This window comes from Manis javanica, chromosome 11 (genome assembly GCF_040802235.1).
Source record: "Manis javanica isolate MJ-LG chromosome 11, MJ_LKY, whole genome shotgun sequence".
Lineage (NCBI taxonomy): Eukaryota > Metazoa > Chordata > Mammalia > Pholidota > Manidae > Manis > Manis javanica.
Window position 1 is genome coordinate 36,985,482 of NC_133166.1, and position 17,353 is coordinate 37,002,834.

Sequence of the window (17,353 nt, forward strand, 5' to 3'; positions counted from 1 at the left end):
TTCCAAGTCAAAGTTCAAAGGTCACCTCCTACTGGAAGTTTCTCTTCACATAGGTAGTTCTGATCTTAAATATATACATCTCCATTCTAGCAACTAACACACTACATAGAATTATGTATAGTCATACCTCCTCACTAGGACCATGCATTTTCATCTTTGAAATCATGTAATCAATTGATTCCCATCTTTTCACTTCCAAGGATCCTTTCATTAATCCTCCTTCATAAACCCCATACTTTGAAAGATTATTGCCTATCAAATTAGCCACACTTACTAAGTAATAATTAAATCATTTTCTAATTTTTATTAATCAGACATATATAACTTACATTTAATGATTCTGATCAGCATGGTATTATTCATTTATATTGGTATATGGGAAATGCAGTATTTTTTTTGGCTCTGGAAATAAGTATGAAGATAAAATAAATGAGCACTGACATTTTATAGAAGAGATTGGTAAAAAAGAGACAAAAAAGCCAACTTGAATTTATGACACACAAGCTTTGTTTGTAATGAATAATATCCTGAAGCAAAACCCAACTGAAACATTTATTCATGTCAATTAGGAAGTTAGTATGATTGGTAAGGTTATCTACTCTGCATGCCTTTTACTGAATAAGGCAATAAATATGAAAGCACTTTGAAAACTGAGTTCTATAAAATGTAAGAGAATTAAGAGCCCTTTTCATGCCAAATTTCTGTTGCTTATCACATAACTATTGTCAATTCATCCTAACATAGTTGTCCAGACTGTTCTATGTACTTCTATATATAGTATCTTTAAATTTAATATTTCCAACAATCCTACCTGATAAATTCTAACACAATCCCCAATTTAAAAATTAGGAAACTGAGACTTAAAGAGGTTATATAACTTTTCCAATGTTACACAATTAGTTTAGGAAATAAGACTTCAAGCACAGATTCAAAAAATAAAAATTGAAAGTTGAATTTTGGTTTCTTCACATGCAGGTCTATCATTCAAATAAAGAATTTCTTAAAATGAAAGCAAGAGAAAGCAGATTAAGATATGTATATTTGACATAAAGAACTTTCTGGTACTAATCATTTAAAACATAACCAAAGAAGATGGTAAAATCTCCTTCTTTTCAGGCTTTAAAAATAAATAGTTTCTTCACTTACTAGAATGGAGAAAGGATAATCAATACACACTTAGATGACAGAAGATGACAGATGCAATGATCTCTCAAAATCTCTTCTAGTCCTTAACATTAGAATTTTCTCAAATCTGAGAACTCAACATCCAAACTCTACATTTAGTCACTACTCCATCCCAAGTCAGACAGCCTACTAATGAATTCTCCTTTCTAGGAAAAAAAGGAAGGAACATGGCACTGCTATCTCTAGTGAAAAAGAAACAGATTATGTAACTTGCCAAAAATTGCATAGCAATTATGTAGTAAAGCTGAAATAGGAACCCAGGCCTATATAATTATAAATACAGTACCACTTCAACAAGAATACATAACATGTATTGAACAGTTATTTTATACCAAACCTTGCTTAGTACTTTATATTCATTTATCCATCTGATCCTCACAATAACCCTACAATGTAGATATTATTACTCCCATTTTAGAGATGAAGAAACAGAATGTCAAGGATTATACCATGGATATATTGAGGGTGGGTAGAGCAGCTGACTCTACATAAAAGGTTCAGTGCCCATGGAGATAGCTAGAGACTATTTCTGAGGAAAATACAACATTCTTGCCCTTTGCTATTTTCTCCCAAGAAAGAACAATGAACTATTCTCCCTTAGGAGCATTCTTCTCCAGTTCTATCAATGACCTACTTAGTACCATGACAACTGCACCTAAGTTTCCCTACCTACCAAATATTAAATATCTTCAATTTAAGAGCAAATGATTAAAAAATAAATTCTTGTGACTTCAAAATGCCCTTCAAAGACCTAAAACTTAGTAAATGCTCAATCACGTCACCCAGTGATCTGTGTGTAATCATAAAAGGGAACATTTGCAACAATCCTCAGAATGAGTTCCATTTAAACCTATCTTGTCATTTAAAAAAAAAATCTGTTGCATTTTCTTTTTTCCACATATTGTGCTTGTGTATTTGTGGGAAGTAAAGCATCTTTAATTTTCTTTGTCTAATTTCTAAAAACTACTTTTCAAAGAAGCAAAGAGATTGTGCTCAGTGAAGTCAAAATCACAAATAGCACTGAAGTCCTTTTTTGCATTTGAATGGATATATTAAAGATAGACAATTCAATTCATCTCTTAAAAATGACTAGAAAATTATTGAAGGTGGCAGGGATAACAGATCACTTAAACGGTTATCTTGTGAGATTTTCAAAGAATAAAGAGATCAAGGGAGAACCTGAAGTGAGAGAATATACAATGTTTGCATAGATGCTAATATGTACATCATATAAAGTGCTTTGAATTTACCTTATATTTATTATGCTGATTTATACATGTCATCATTGAAAAACATCAAATCAATATACTTAGAGTAATTTTGATCCAAAATAGTTTAAAACACAAAAACTCTTAAAGAATTTCATAATATCACATTAGGCTTCTTCAATGCAGGGTGCTTCAATTAAAAGAAATCTTTAAAAAGCTTTATAGACCAGGGCGTAGTAAATAAAATGTATCAGTGAATTCCTGGCCATGTACGCCAGAGTACGATGTTCACAGGAAGTAAAAACAAATAGAAAATCTAGAAATTTCAGAGCAGCAAATTCAAGCTAGTTACCAAAGATAAAATTTTCTAAAATACATAAAACATTGTTAGATTTTTGTTATTTCACTATTCTATCCCATATAATTACAGGTTAATATCCTAACCCAGTTCTTCACAAACATCTCCCCATAAATACAGAGATAACTCTTCAGATAATTATAGAGATTTCTATGGTTTCAAATAATTTTTTTCATTTGAAGTAGTATGAAAGAGAATACCACTACATATTTTCATGCCATTAAAAGATAAAGAATACTTCAGAATTCTTTAAACTTTTCTGTAAAGGAATTTTTTCCAATATTATGTACTGTGGGTGTTAGTGAGGATTACTAAATATATGTATAGTATACAGTAGAAATAACTGTACAGTTGACTTTTTTAAATGTAGTTTATTAGCTTACAATAGATTACAGCATCAACAATTAACCCTAGAAAATAATTCATATCTTTCCTAAAGATGAAAGTTTTCTTGAGTGGATAGTCAAATACAAGTGACATATAAGGGGTCTTAAAGGAGCAAGAAGAGATTCTGAACATAAACAAGCCATCATTCTGGTAAAAGAAAATACAAACAACTAGAATAAAAATAGTTGATGCACAAAAGCCATAATGAGAGGGTAGCTCAAAAAATAACTTCTACTTTGAATGGTTTGGATGAAATACAAATTATCTACAGAAAAGTGTGGACTGGCATAAATGTTTGTACAAAATTATAAGTGTATTTCAAGAAGTATGCAAGAGACAACCGCCTGCATGATGCACAAGGTCCTGGCAATGCTCTGCTTAAGTGCTAGTGCACAGAGTCCAAACCACTGCATTTTAATTACCATGCAGCCTCAGATATATTGCCTTTGATATGGAAATGTTCTTGTTCTCTCATCTTCACATATGGGCTCATGCACAGAAATCTTTATCTGATTCATAAAAAATAAACTAGAATCCAATCTCAACACCTGACCTCAGTGCTTAGAAGTTTTTTACTAAGCATGTTGTCACTATAAAAAGAATGGCTAATATTGGTGTAAAGTTGGATATTTTGAGCAATGATATGAAGGATTTGCAGTTAAAAACTGAACTGATACTGCTTCTCTGAGGTTTTAGGGTTTCATGTTCCCTTTCTTGAGACTACCACAGACTGGAGGAAAAACAGACCAGCACCCCTCTTTGGAGGTGAGAAAGCCTGTAATAGATGTAAATGATATTCCATCGTACAATGTCCACCCATATTCTGCAACTGATATTTTTATCCAATTTACAACAATGGATACTGGAAAAACTTGAAAAGCTCTATCAAAAACCAGAACGCAAATTTTTAAATTATTTCCAGTTTGACTAAATGTCTGAACAAAATAATTAGCTGAAAAGTTTTTACCCTCTTCCACAGAACAAGGAAAATAAGCACTTCCTATAAATGAATACTGAATATAATGAGAGGACGATGAAGGTTTCTGATATAACTGTTATCAGAACAATTAGTTTTTAGATCACAGTTGGATAATCTCTAGTGAAAGGATATGCTCTACATTTAAAATGTGCTTACATCTAATAAAAATTACTTTTCATAGAACTATAATGGAATGCCATCTTTTTTTTTTAACTGGAATATGTTGAGATTCAGAGTATAATCCGTGGAAAATTTGGAGTTAGGATGAAGACATGAAATGTTCAATTCATTATTTTCTTTGCTGGGAAAAACATAATAGGGAAAAGCCATACTTCTTAAACAAGAAGCAATCCAAATGCAAAGATGGTCTATTTCTTCCTCTAAAAAGCAATGAACATTTGCTCATTATTTAACAAGTTTCTATAATAAAATCTGTTCTCATTAAATCTCATACACATATAACTTGGTAATTCTGAAATAACTTAGATTAGTTTTTTCTAAAGAAACAGTAATATGACCCATCTAACCTCATGACAGCAGATAATACATCCCATCTGCAAATCATCTTGCTGTATGTTATCTGTGTTTTATCATTTCTAGTACCTGTCTGTGCCTGATATGGTACTCTCAGACACATTAGCTTGATGGAATGTTTTACTTGACTTCAAAAACATCAATTGATATATATATGCATCCCTAACCTATATTTAAACAAATAGTTCTTAGGTCAACCAAAATTTTAGTTGTATTGTACTATATTTTTATAGAACCCTGTTTGTAAATAGTGAAAAAGTGTATGTGAATTAAGGGAATTCCTTCAAGCTTAGAGATACATAGCTAACAAAACTGAAAAGTATAGAAAATATTAAAGGGGTTAAACTAATATATATTAAGCCTTGTTAAAAGGAAAATTCATTTATTCCAGTACCTGTTGTACTAAATGAATTATTTAAAATGTCACTAACTTCATCAATTTGAGATGGATATATATTACAATTTATTCAACAACCAATAACCCAATAATTCCTAAAAGAAGTCAAATAGAGACATAAAATCTCAATAATGCCACCAAAATTTATTACTTATGTATTCAAAGTAACATATGTTAAAGCCTTATAAAAGAAAGATTCGCTAGGTATGTTAACATATTTTAAATATATGCTTTTCCCTTACTAAGAAATAGCTATTGCTTTCTGCTACTAATGAAAAAATGTCCAACAGACAATATAATATTCTTACTAATATCATCTTTTCTAGGTATTCAGTTACTGAATTCATTATAGAATTAGCTTAAGGTATAGATACTACAATTGCTTTATTAATTAATATTTTTTACATTTATCCTTATAATGTTGTAGTTACATAATATACTATTATAGGAGATCATATATCCTCTATAATAATAAAGTCATAAGCATTTTTGCATTTTAAAATATATATATACACCAAGAGAAAGTTCCTTTTCATTACTTCCAAAACAAAAACTAAGAACAACAGTAAACAGGATAAACAATTTAAAGAAACATCTAGTTTTGCCACGTTAAGTGAAGGAATATTGTGGGAGAGCAGAGGAGAAAGGAGTTGTTGGTAGTACATGAGAAAAGCAACAGAGGATGTCAGTTTACCTAAGGAATTAATGATCTAGCAATTGTCTGGATCCTGGTTACTTACGCCTTTGGTCATAAACTATATCTAATAAGTGTGGTGCGTATTTGCTTGCTTTCAGAGTCTGAAGGATTGAGGGGGTTGTTATTGTTGTTTTAGAATGGGGACAATCTTGATTTAGAAGTTTTTCAAAAATGTAAGAGAAAAGAAATCTACATGTCATTTGGCCTACTGCCCATGTGCTCACATGTGCATGTATTCAGGAGCATACTCTCCAAAGCATATAGATAATACACTTACAGTCTAGTAGACTTTTTAAAGATTCAGTCATAATTTTTCTCTTAGTATAAGAAAATGAAATATTTCATTAGTTCAATAAAAACATATGCAACTAAATAAACCGCGTCCCCACCTCCCACCAGAAAGGTGCACTCTTGCTGCCACAGGAAAGCCAACCCTAGCCCACTAAACTTGTGGAAGATTTAGGATGTTTGCTTGTTTACTTTAAAATAAAGAGAATTTCCTAGTAAGTAATAGGCATATCTGAGTGCCCTATAAACAAGGGGAGAAGGGAAGCTGGTGAAAGTGCCTAATGCTGAGTACTGAATTCCAAAGTGACTTGCACAGGGTGATAGAGGGAAGGTCATGTTCATGGCTGCAGAAATCTGGTCTCCGCCAGAAGAGTGCAGGCTAAAGCTGACCTGAGGCTGGGGTCTGGGAAGCTAAGTGAAGAGCTCAAGCACCAGTCTGGGTACAGACAGAGAAGACATGGCACTGCTCCTGAGAACCCCAGGCTGAGCAAGAGTGAGACAGGGAGAGACAGCAGATCTCTCCAGGTCTGCCCCACAGTGAACAGGAGCAGCCCCAAGCGGCTAGGCCTGGAGGGGGAAAATCGGAGCTGCGATTAGAACACACATACTAACTCGCTTAGGGAGCACAGAGGCAGGTGAACAGTCCAAACGAGAAGCTTGAAGCCCCTACTCAAGCCAGTATACAATGCCAAGCCTGGGCTGGTCCTATGAGGTTAGTGCAGATCGAGGGGCACTAGCAGCCCTTCCCCATGGGCAAGGCGAGGAGAGTGGGTATACTGCCAGATTTACTCTGCATCCCCTTTCCTCTTTCAGTCTGCACCCTGCTGCTGATGTCCGGTTTACCCCTCCAACCAGTACTTCCCCCACAACCACAAAATAAAGAGAGGAGAGGAAACAGCAAGAGAAGGGAGGGGGTGCGGGGAGAGAGAAATACAAGGCTACACTGTCACAGTCGGCCCTGGTGCCAGCACCTCCCGAGCTGTCCGGGTTCGGACCTCCCTCGGGTATCCTGCAGCCCGGATCGGAGCTTTGTAGACCAGGTCGGCCAAGCCCGTGCCTACCGTCCTCAGGGAGGAGGTGCTGAGTGCGCAGGCTAATTATATATGTGGCATTTGGGCAGCCGACTGTCCAGTGACACCTTACCTTATGAGGAAACGTCAACCCCAGCAACTGTTCAAAACAAAATGCCATCGCGGGATCAGCTTCGCCGGCTCTTGGCCGGTTCGGGATTGCCTTTCCCACAGCCTCTCGCACTTAACGCAAGAATGTGGCCTGGGGAGGCCAGCCGTGGGCGGGCGGACTGGCCAGGGTTGGGGGGACAGGCGTGGCGATTCTTGCCAGGTGTCGGTCTTGTCCCCCCTCGCCATGAGCCAGCTCGCAGACCCGACCACTTGACCTTTTTATTCACCAAACCCACCTCCTAGAAATAGACTGGGCGGGGCTGTGTCTGTTCTCCTCTGGACCCAGGGAGAAACCTGGACATGTGACTAAAAAGGGCAGAAGACCGGAGACCCTGGGGAGGCAGGGGAGAGCGGGGCACTCTTACATCCCGACTCCACTTGGTTGTCGGCTGGGTTGCCAGCCAGGGCCGAAAGCCCGGCTGCAAGAGTGCGCGCCGGGGTCAAGCGCCCCGGACAGGACGTCATCCGACGCCCCACTGGCAGCGCCGCGGAAGGTCCGGAGCCCAGCCCAGTTTGCCGCAGCCACGGCTTCGGGCCCTCTCGAGACCCAAACTTCAAGCACGGCCCTCAGACGAGGTCACACACACAGAAGCAGCCGGGGACAGTCCACCTCACGAACAGCCCAGCCCCGCCAGCACAGTCAGAAGACTTATTTTTAGTCCCCGAAAAGAAACAGCATTCAATATCAGGCAATTCATACAAATACACGTTTTCAAACTTGAGCAGCCTAAGAGTTTAAATAAAACTCAAAACACCCCCGCAACAAACCACCTTTTATCTGCTCCGAACACACCAATTCTTTTATCTTAAAGCCCCGTAGAGCACCGGGGACACGGAGCTAATCTGTCCTCCGCAGCCCCGAGCCGCTCGCTCCTCCTGGAACCGAGGAACCCCAGCAGTCTTCGCACAAGCCCCTTCCCTTCTCTGACCGGCCCTTTAAGGGAGAAAGAAGCCAGGCGCTCTCCCGGGAGGGCCCGAGCTGGCTGGGCCCCGGGCGGGTGACGGCACCGCCCCCCGGGCCTGGCCGAGTCCCAGAGCGGCGGACTCCACGGGTCTGCGCCGCGGACCGCGGTCGGCGGGGCCCGGGCAGGTCGCCGAAAAGGACAGAGGGCTCTACCGGGGCAGCAGGACGCGGGGAGGGACAGCGCGGGGCGGGGAAGAAACGTGCCGGCGACCGTGCGCCCGGCCCGCGCGCTCCGGGGCCGAGCTGTTGCCTGGCAGGGCTGGGCGGCCCCTCACACACGCCTCCGCGGGGCCGGCACCGCAGCCCTAGCGTCCGGGTTAAAGCGGACCGCAGATTAGCACTTGCGTGTCGGATTGTCCTGGAGATCGGTTTGTTTATTCCTAAAAAGATCATAAAAAGTCATGTCCAAAAATGGGAGAGGGGTTAGAAAGGGAGAGAGCGTAGGAAACTGGAGGCAACCAGCGCAGGGTCCCGAGAAAGTTGCGACAGAGCAGCGGTCGGGTGAGGGTGGGTGGAGGGAGCGAACGGATTTTCTAGCGACCCGGGTTTTCTTTATGAACTCCTCGCTGTAAACTTCAACCGGGAAGAGAGTTCGGCGGAGATCCTCGACTTTCTCCCTCCCTCTCCCAACGTCAACCCTACAAATAGCCAAAGTTTCCAAACCAAAATGCGGGTGGGGTGGGGGTACGTTAAGAAGCCCAGAAACCCCGGGGGTCCCGGCCCCCCGCACCCTGAACCTGGCTAACACTGAAGCGCTCCAGAAAACTGCGGCGTCGCAATCAGTCACAAGGCAAATCAAGCCAGCACTTTTCAAGAAAACAAAATATTCGCTAGGAAACTTACTTTGCATTTAGTCTCTATTCTTTGGGGGGATGCGGTTTAGGTCGGCTTGTAAGGGAAGCTCGTTTTGTCCAGGTTGGATATTGTTCTACTTATGGATCAGCCCTTGTGTGAGGGTTTATTTTAATTTATGGCTTATGCATTCTTTTAAGGTCGATTTACATGACCTCCGGCTACAACTAAGACAGCCGAGGAGGGCACTCCAGTCGTCAGTCGGCCAAACCCACAATTAAAACAGCCCTCCCCCTAGTCTTGGTGTTGACTAGGGCTCTCTCGGGGTAGGCTAGCTGCTTGCTTTTCTCTTTTTTTCATTCTTCTTTCTTCACTTTTTTCCTTCTTTCTTTATTTTTGTCCTTATTTTTTCAATATCACGAAATAAGATGTGATATCAGTTTGAAAGTTTCGGTATAACTTTCTCTACACCAAGCCTGCCGCGATAACGAGACACAGCGCTCACAAAGCCCTCGGGATGCTGCCCTCTTGTGGTCATAAAGGGCTTTAACACCCCGAGGTCCCGTCTGAACCCTGAGAGAGAGGGGAGAGGGGGGGAGAGGGAGAGAGAGGGAGGGAGAGGGCCGGGGGTGGGAGGAAAAGTACACACGCAGGCACACGAGCTTCCTCCACCACACATTTGTGCAAACTTCAATGAAATACCTACCTCAAACTTCACGGAGACTTAATAATTCACTCTCTAAGCCACCTGACTTCTTTTTCATAGAATTCCCAGTTACATAGATTGGAGTATCTACACGGGGCGGCGGAGGAGTAAGGTGGGCCGACAGAGCGGACAGATTTCCGGACGAGTACTTAGGTTGGCGATAACAGCTTTCTGTTGTCAAAGGCTGCGTCGCTGTCTCTCTCCCATGCCCTTTTTGCCTCAGTGTCCTACGCACAGTTATCTACAGCTACACCATGTGTTTTCTCGGAGTGGATTGGGGAGTGGGGGGGCGGTAGAAGGAAAACCAGAATCCCGCCACGCAGATCTGTCACCGCCTCCGGAACGAGGCACAACTCTCCGAGAGGGGGACGCATCCTGAAGATCCGCGCGTCCACCAGTGAGCCGCGGGCGCCCGGGCCCCTTTCTCAGCCTCTGCTCCCCCTTCCGCGTCGGCCCCGCGGAGCGCCCTCCTCCCGCTCCTCCCCCCCTCCGCCCCCCACCTCTCCGCAGCCAAGTACGGAAACCCGTCCGGATGGGCAGCCGCGGCTCCCGGCAGCCCGCGCCCTCGCAGGGCGCCAGCGCTCAGCGCTCGCCCCTCCGCCGGGCTTACCCAGCGCCACAGTCCCAGCTCAGGAAAACTAACCCTGGAGCTGCCCGGAAGGGCATCAGCGGAAGGCGCTGGGGGCCGGCGGCCTGGCCCGGGCTCCTGCCCCCCTACCCGCTCCGGCTCCCCAACAGGTAGCTCACAAACGGGCCGCGCGCTCTCGCTCTGCCTCCCTCGCTCTCAGATCGCTCGCTCCGTCCCGGTTACCTGGGCGGGCTCCAGGATGGTACCGCACGGGAGGGCTCCTTGTGCGCAGCGCCGCGGGAGTAAATGGCATTAAAGAAAAAGGGAAAGATACAAATAAAAAAAAATTACAGAAGAGGAGTCGATGCTGGGTCAATTAGCACAGCCCGGGAGCAAGGGAGCAGAAACCCCCAGCGCCGCGGCCGGCACAGCCCGTTAACTCAAGTCTGCGGGGGTGTCCCGCCCCAGGCGGGGGAAGCGCTGACCGGCAGAAGTTTGCCGCCGGGGTGCCGGGAGGTGCGCGCAGAGCGGGGTGACTAGGGGCTTCCCCCTTGAAACAAGTGAAGGCGATGGTTAGTGCTGTCAATCTTGGCAATCAGTGTGAGCGGCCATGTCGTAAGTATTCAAAGCATTTCCCGTCGTGCAACATCAGAAAGTGAGTGGCCAGGGCATTGATCTGAGCGAGGGAGAGGAGGCAGGGCTCCCCTCCCAGACAACACAGGCAAGATGAGACAAGAGGCGAGGGAGGCAGCGAGCCAGGCAGGGAAGCTGGGAGGGAGGGGGAGGGCCGGAGGAAGAAGAAGGAGGGGTGAGCGGGAGGCAAATGCTAGAGAGAGCCGGAGTGAGCGAGGGCAGGGACCGGGGAGAGCGTAGGTTCGAAAGGGAAAACGCTCCTGGGAAAAAGAGAGCGAAGCGACTACTAGATAAGAATTTGAAGGGGACAAAGGAGAGGGAGAGTTGGGGGTCGGAGGAGAATGGTGACAATATTAGGTGGGAGAGAGAAAGGCTTAGAGTAAAGGGCCCAAGGAGAGCTCTTAGGACTGGAGCTGCAGGGTTGAGGAGTCGAGAGGAAGGCAAACTAAAGTGGGGAAAAGGTAGACAACTGGGGAGAAAGAAAGGGGCAAAACAGAGAAAAGGAGGAAGGACAGTGGGAGAGAAAAATGTAAGAATGGTCATCTGTGCTTTGAAAAAGTTACCTGACAGTGAAGAAATGGACTGAATATTAAGCAGTACTGAGATACAGAACTGGACCACAAAAGTGAGTCACCGGAGATACAGAGAAGGGGAAGGACGGGCTGAAACAGACCAGAAAGGAGGAAAGAAGGGTGACTATTGGGATGAATAATAAGAAAGATGAGGGAAAATGAAAAAGAGAAGAGGTCAAAAAAGAGAGTAAAGAAAGACGCAGAAAGCACAGGTAATGAAAACGCATCATTTAGTGGGATCTCGGTAAATGGGGAAAAATAAACTTGTTTAAAAGATGGAACAGGGGGAATTGGAAGAAAAAAAGAAAAAGCACTTGACATAGGAGATTCTTAGCATATGTAGGTGACAAGGTTCTGAAGGCCATTTGGATTGTGGAGTTTATGGATTAAAATTATTATTAATAACATGACAAGTACAAATTACCACAGAAAAAATGATTATACATTTACAACAATAAGTAAAATGCTCCACATTTAGTATATGGATCTGTTTGTGTTACATGAGATTGGGTGGGTGATATATGTGTATTATCTCAACCTTACAGAAGAAAATATTTGGAGAAATAATTTCAAAAGGGTTGGCTTAGAAGTTCTGGAAGACTTGAAGAGTTTCAGTCACCCAGGACAGCATGTAAAAATGAGTAATTCAGATGTAGGAAATTATGTTAATAAGAGCCCCTCCCCAAAACAATCCCTAAATAAAGTTTCTCATTTCTGCATGTGTAGGGTAGATAAAAGATTTGAAGGATATAGAATGTCCTGAAGGAGAAGAGTCCTGGAACTTTATCTCATTGCAGAAAAGCTGGGGGACTGGGTGGGGATGGAATAATCGTGGAGTCAGGTAGTAAAAAAGCAGGGTAAAAGAGATTAGAAAACCAGCTTTGACAGAAGCAGACACAGAGCTAACTAGATATAGTGTGTATGAGGTGAGCTTGGCCTTCCTGAACCCAGGCCCAAATAAATTACCAGATTTGAAAAACTGAGGTTGGTGGAGAACCAAAATTTTACATCAAGATTAAAATCTGGGAGGCAAATTCTAACATAACAGCATAACCTGAAAAGGTTTGTGAGGACAGGTCCTTACTACGTAGAAACTGAAAAGAGATGACCACTTGGAGAATCTTCATAAACAGGGACTTTGTGAAAGAAGATACGGACCAAGGGAGAGGGGTCAGGATTATGGCTAGAAAAATTGGAAAATTCATGACAATCTAAAATTGCCAATTGGAGGATGACCTCCCACAGACTGATAAAAGGTAAAAGAGGAAAAGCCTCATCTTTGTTAACCTTGAAGAAAATGGAGAGAGTAAGCAGGCAGAGAAGATAGAACAAACTGAGGTGTCAGTCATGTATTGGCTTCTTAAAGTTTACTCCATGTTTGATTTCCTATGAATTTCAGACAAGAGAAGAAAAAGGATAGAAATAAGAGTGGGGATGAGGACCTCAGATTAATAGGGCAGAAGAAATAGCCAGATGCTTCTACCCCAATAGGAAATATGATACTTGAGAATTGAAAGCCTGACTCTGTAAGTTAAAGAGACTTGATGACTGTTAGCTGAGAAGACAGTCCCCCACAAGAATCTGTGTCCCCATGGCCCACAGCCACTTTCAGGACTGGAAATACTGCCTGGAGGCGGCAGAGGCTACAGGCTGGCAAAAAGAATGCCTGGTCCCTTACTTACATGCCAGCTCCTTCCTACCAAGATTCCTAAAACTGCCAGGTGTGCCCCTTGACCTCCAAGGCCCAAGGGACAAACCCAGACTTGTGTTTCTCGCCTAGACGGGCCAAATCTCTTCTGAATTTGGTTTTTCCTTTTTTGTTTTGTTTTGTTTCTGTGAATGAGTGTGGCCCAGCCCAGCGTTTGGTTCCAGAGCTTCGGGCTTTTCTGCTGCCTGCTCTGGAGTACAACTACAGGGGCCAAAAAATCTCCCCAAAGCCTGAAGAGGTCAAAATCGAATGACCTGTCCTGAGTGCCTGCAGAGTTCAGGCAGAGAGAAGAGGGGGTAGTTTAAGTCCCAAAACCTGAATCCTTAGGGAGAACCACGAAGGGAAGTGGAACATCCGAGACAGAAATGCTGGGGCAAGACTGGGTCCTCCGAGTTGCTGCGACAAGTTTGGCTTCCCAAGTACCAGCGCAACCATCTCTTCAAATCATAGGGTACGCGGGGATCTGGGGGTGAGACTGACCCCGCCGCCCAAATTCAAGCCGCTGGCAAGAGGTAAAAGGGAGTGGGGAGGAAGCCCACATTATCAAAATGTCTGGCGTCCAAGGCCCTAATACTGGGCCGCCGTGGACCTCCCAGGAAGAAGTGACAGGAATCGTCTTAGATTTCATCTAATAAACTGATAACGTAGATTGATAAGGCGGAACACAGAACTGGTCACAACACTGATCCCTAAAAGAAGGAAACTAAAGTTTGGAGTCTCGGTGCTGCACTTCAGGCTGCGCATGGGGTGACACGTGGCCCTGGAGGCGGGGGTGCGCCCTAAGGGTTTCCTTTCAAGCCTAGGGCGCGACTGTACCGCGCAGGAGGCGACGCGGAGAGCGCTGCAGCGGGTAGAAGTGCCGGGCTCTCCACCTGGCCCGCAATGGCCTGCGAGCTCGGAGGAGTCCAGAAGGAGCAGAGGACATCCAGGCTCTGCGGCCAGATCCGGGCACACTCGGGCTCACTTTCCCTGGCGGTCGGAAGCCCCACACATCCCAAGAAACACCGGCACCGAGCTATGGGAACAGGAGAAGGGAAGAGGGGCCAGCGGGTGGGGACTGACTTACCTGCCCGCAGCGACGGTCCCGGTGTTCCTGCGCACGGCAACCAGCAAAGGCAACTCGGCTTTGCTAAGTTTGGCCTCGCACCTCCAGAGAAGAGGCGCGAACCCGTAAAGGAAAGGCGCGCGCGGTTCCTGGAAAGAGGTTCTCTTGAACTTGGGAAGGGCAACGCAATGAATTCTGCTGAAGAAGTTAATATTTAAAGCACCCACGCAAAAATCATGACTGTTAAAACCTCGAATTCTCGCTCTAAAAGTCTCCTTATACCAGCCGGGCGGACGGTTCAAACCTACATGACTTCATCCTCAGGTCGTAACTTTTCAGGAAGAGCTTTAAAGCTACTGTACAAATAGGACAAATTTAAATGTCTTTTACTTCCAAAACACGGGGAATAAGAACTTTTACTGAAACGACGAATAAGTGAAAGAGTATAAAGAGCCAAAAGGGAAGAGGTTGAAAACTTTAATTACAGCACAGAGAAAAAGTTTTAGCAATTGGTTTCCCTAAACAGGGATAACAAACGCACCAACACTCCAGCAGCCCACCGCACTTCATTTAAGTCCGGTGTAACCAAATAACCCGAAGTCCCAAATAACAGTGCCCTTGGGACTCTGCCTCAAAGAGGTCGGAACTCGTGTTTCAACAGCAAAAACAAAACACAAACTGTGAATAATGCTCTGCCTTCTTTAAGACGTCATTGTGCAAAAGGACAAGGCATTGTCCCTCGACATAAATGGATAGAGAATAACATTAAATTTCATTTGCATCAGCGCGTCATCCTGTTGGGAAAACCACCGTAGCGACAGTAGCTGCGGCACCGCCACAAAGGAGGTGGGGAAAAGTGGTAAAAATGCATGAACTTTTCTCAAAGAAAATAAAGATAAATCAAAATAAGTTTCACAGACATGTCTTTCCTAGCTTAGGAACGTTAATTTTTAAATGTGCTTCTGCTGTCTAAGGTGCAAAGCCGAGGCTAGGGGAGTGCGTGGCTGGAATCTGCATGCTGATAAGAGAAGGCTGATGTACTTACAGTGACAGAGGGCAGGCTGCGGGAGAAAAGCTGTTTGTGTTAGCCTGCGAGTTACCCAGGGCTGCAGTGAGAGCAGAAGGGAGGAGTGGGAGTGCCAGTCTGCGTACACCTTCACCGCGTCTCATTACATCTGCCAGCCTCTCTCTCCCTCTCTCTTTCATTTCCACATTCCCTTTGTTCCTGAAAAAAAAAATCTACACGTCACATCAGAGTCCCCAGATGCAGTCTACACCAAAGAAAAAAAATGAATAATTCAATCAAACTGTGCATAGTCTCTAAGGCAATAAATCTATTGCACTTAAAGAAACGAAGGGTAATTACCACCATGGAATTAGAATAAGGCCAAAGACCCGAGATGTCGTTAAGTCTCTAGGTAAACTCCCCGGTCAAAGTTTCATTTGTTTAATCCTTTTGACATCTCAAATGGAAAGCCAGAAGATTTTTAACTTACTGTTCAAGAATATTCACTTCTTTTAAAATACATTTTAGAAGGAGTGAAATAGAAGGGAAGAAAAAGCCTAAGGTTACTACCCTGCTCAAAAAGGTCCCAAAAGCAGCAACATAGAGCGGGCACAGACAAGAACCAAAGACAATGTGTCCATGAAGCCTGCCCAGGGTCAATTTCTCTCCCAGTCCACCCTCCTCCACTTCCCTCTGATCAGATGAGTATCGCCCTCCACTCTCACCCGCCACCGCAGCTCCGCAGGAGGGCAGCTGGAATCTGGGAACCTTACCTGCAACTCCAAGATCTAAGAGAAATCGCGCTTCCCTGCCACCAACACACCATGCCATCCCCATGCACCCATCCAAAGTCCCGTAACCATCTACTTCTTCCATCTGCCTAAGAGAAACTGTAAACGGGATTTTTTTCCCCACGATTGAATGGAAGCTCTGTACTGTACCGAATTCTGGATTTGCCCTGGGTTGAGTTTAGGGAATGTCTGAAAAGAAAAAAGGGAGGAAAAAAGGAGGGGGGGCTGCTCAAGCCTTGTCCAAGTTAGTCAGAAGGCTGTGTCAGGCAGGAAAAAGCCTACAGGAAAAACAGCTGGGATACAGACTGGCTATGGAAATCTCTGTTCTAGGAACCGTGTCCTTTCGTCCCGGAGGTAAGGCTGTGTGACTGTCACACGTTTATTCTTTCTCTGCCTGTGTGTCTCTCTTCCCCATCCCCAAAGACCCGTCCCACTTGGGTAAGCCGGCATGCACCCTGGAGAAGGGCACAGCACGACATAGGGTTTTATTTTCCAGATCTGTCGACTCGTAAATTGTGGGTGTCACTGAAATGAGTTTAGCACATCTTCCGCGGGCGGCAGCAAACAGACCCTGTCCCTCTGCTTGCCCACTGGTTGCTGCATCTCGGGTTGCTTAGCTGTCCGGAAGCTCAAGCCCGCCGGTTCTCCCGGCCTGAGGGCGCAGGTGATGCGGGGAGACCCGCGGCGTCCCAAACGGGTTCAGCCGAGCGTTTCTCTCACATTACTACCTCTCGCCGCTTCCGTGCGCGGACGCACACACGCCAGAGACATATACACACACACATCGGTATGGAAACATCTTGCCATTGTGGCCGAACTCCTCATCTAAACTCAAGTCCCTTTAATAGTTCAGCCCGCTTGAGAGCAGCGGGAAACCTAGGATGATACGTGGATGAACCGCAAGGGTTCCAACCACCCGGCTTGGCCGAGCTTTGTTTACGTGCCTAAGTCGCCACCTTCAGGTGGAGCACAAGACTGCGCTCGGCTCCTGGCTGTCGAGACGGACCCAGCTGCGCAGACTAGCAGCCTGGGCGACCTCCCCGGATCGCTTGTAAGGGACGCCCCGCGAGCGGACCAGCCCAGCAAGACACTGCTAGCCCTCCGAGGCCCGGGCTGAGAAGAGTGAGGGATAAAACTGCATACTAGCTGAAGCCAACAGCTGGCAACCGAGCGAAGTCGCACTCCCCCAGCAAAGTACAAAGCTCCGAGCCAGAGCCTGCAGCTCCAAGGCAGGCGCTAACTGCCCGGAAACTTAAAGCACGAAGTCCCAGGGCAGTGGCGCTGGGTGAAGACATATTGGGAGACTCGAAGTCTCCGCTCCAGTTCTGATGGAGGACCGAACTCCCTTTTGCGC

General features: G+C 44.8%; 1 protein-coding gene across 9 annotated transcripts in view; it reads right to left on the reverse strand.

Annotated features, from left to right (window-relative positions):
- SOX6 (SRY-box transcription factor 6) overlaps positions 1-10,994 on the reverse strand; it is a 622,190-nt gene extending 611,196 nt beyond the window's left edge. For 3 of the 9 annotated variants that reach the window (XM_073216255.1, XM_073216251.1, XM_037026991.2), the window contains exon 1: positions 10,488-10,993. In XM_073216255.1, the coding sequence (XP_073072356.1) occupies positions 10,488-10,557 (70 nt within the window). In that variant the 5' untranslated portion in view covers positions 10,558-10,993. Of the gene's footprint in view, positions 1-7,176; positions 9,007-9,676; positions 10,146-10,487 lie in introns of those variants that run through there. The other 6 variants (XM_073216253.1, XM_073216252.1, XM_037026993.2 and 3 more) reach the window with 4 other exon arrangements.
- Between the last annotated feature and the right edge of the window lie 6,359 nt (positions 10,995-17,353).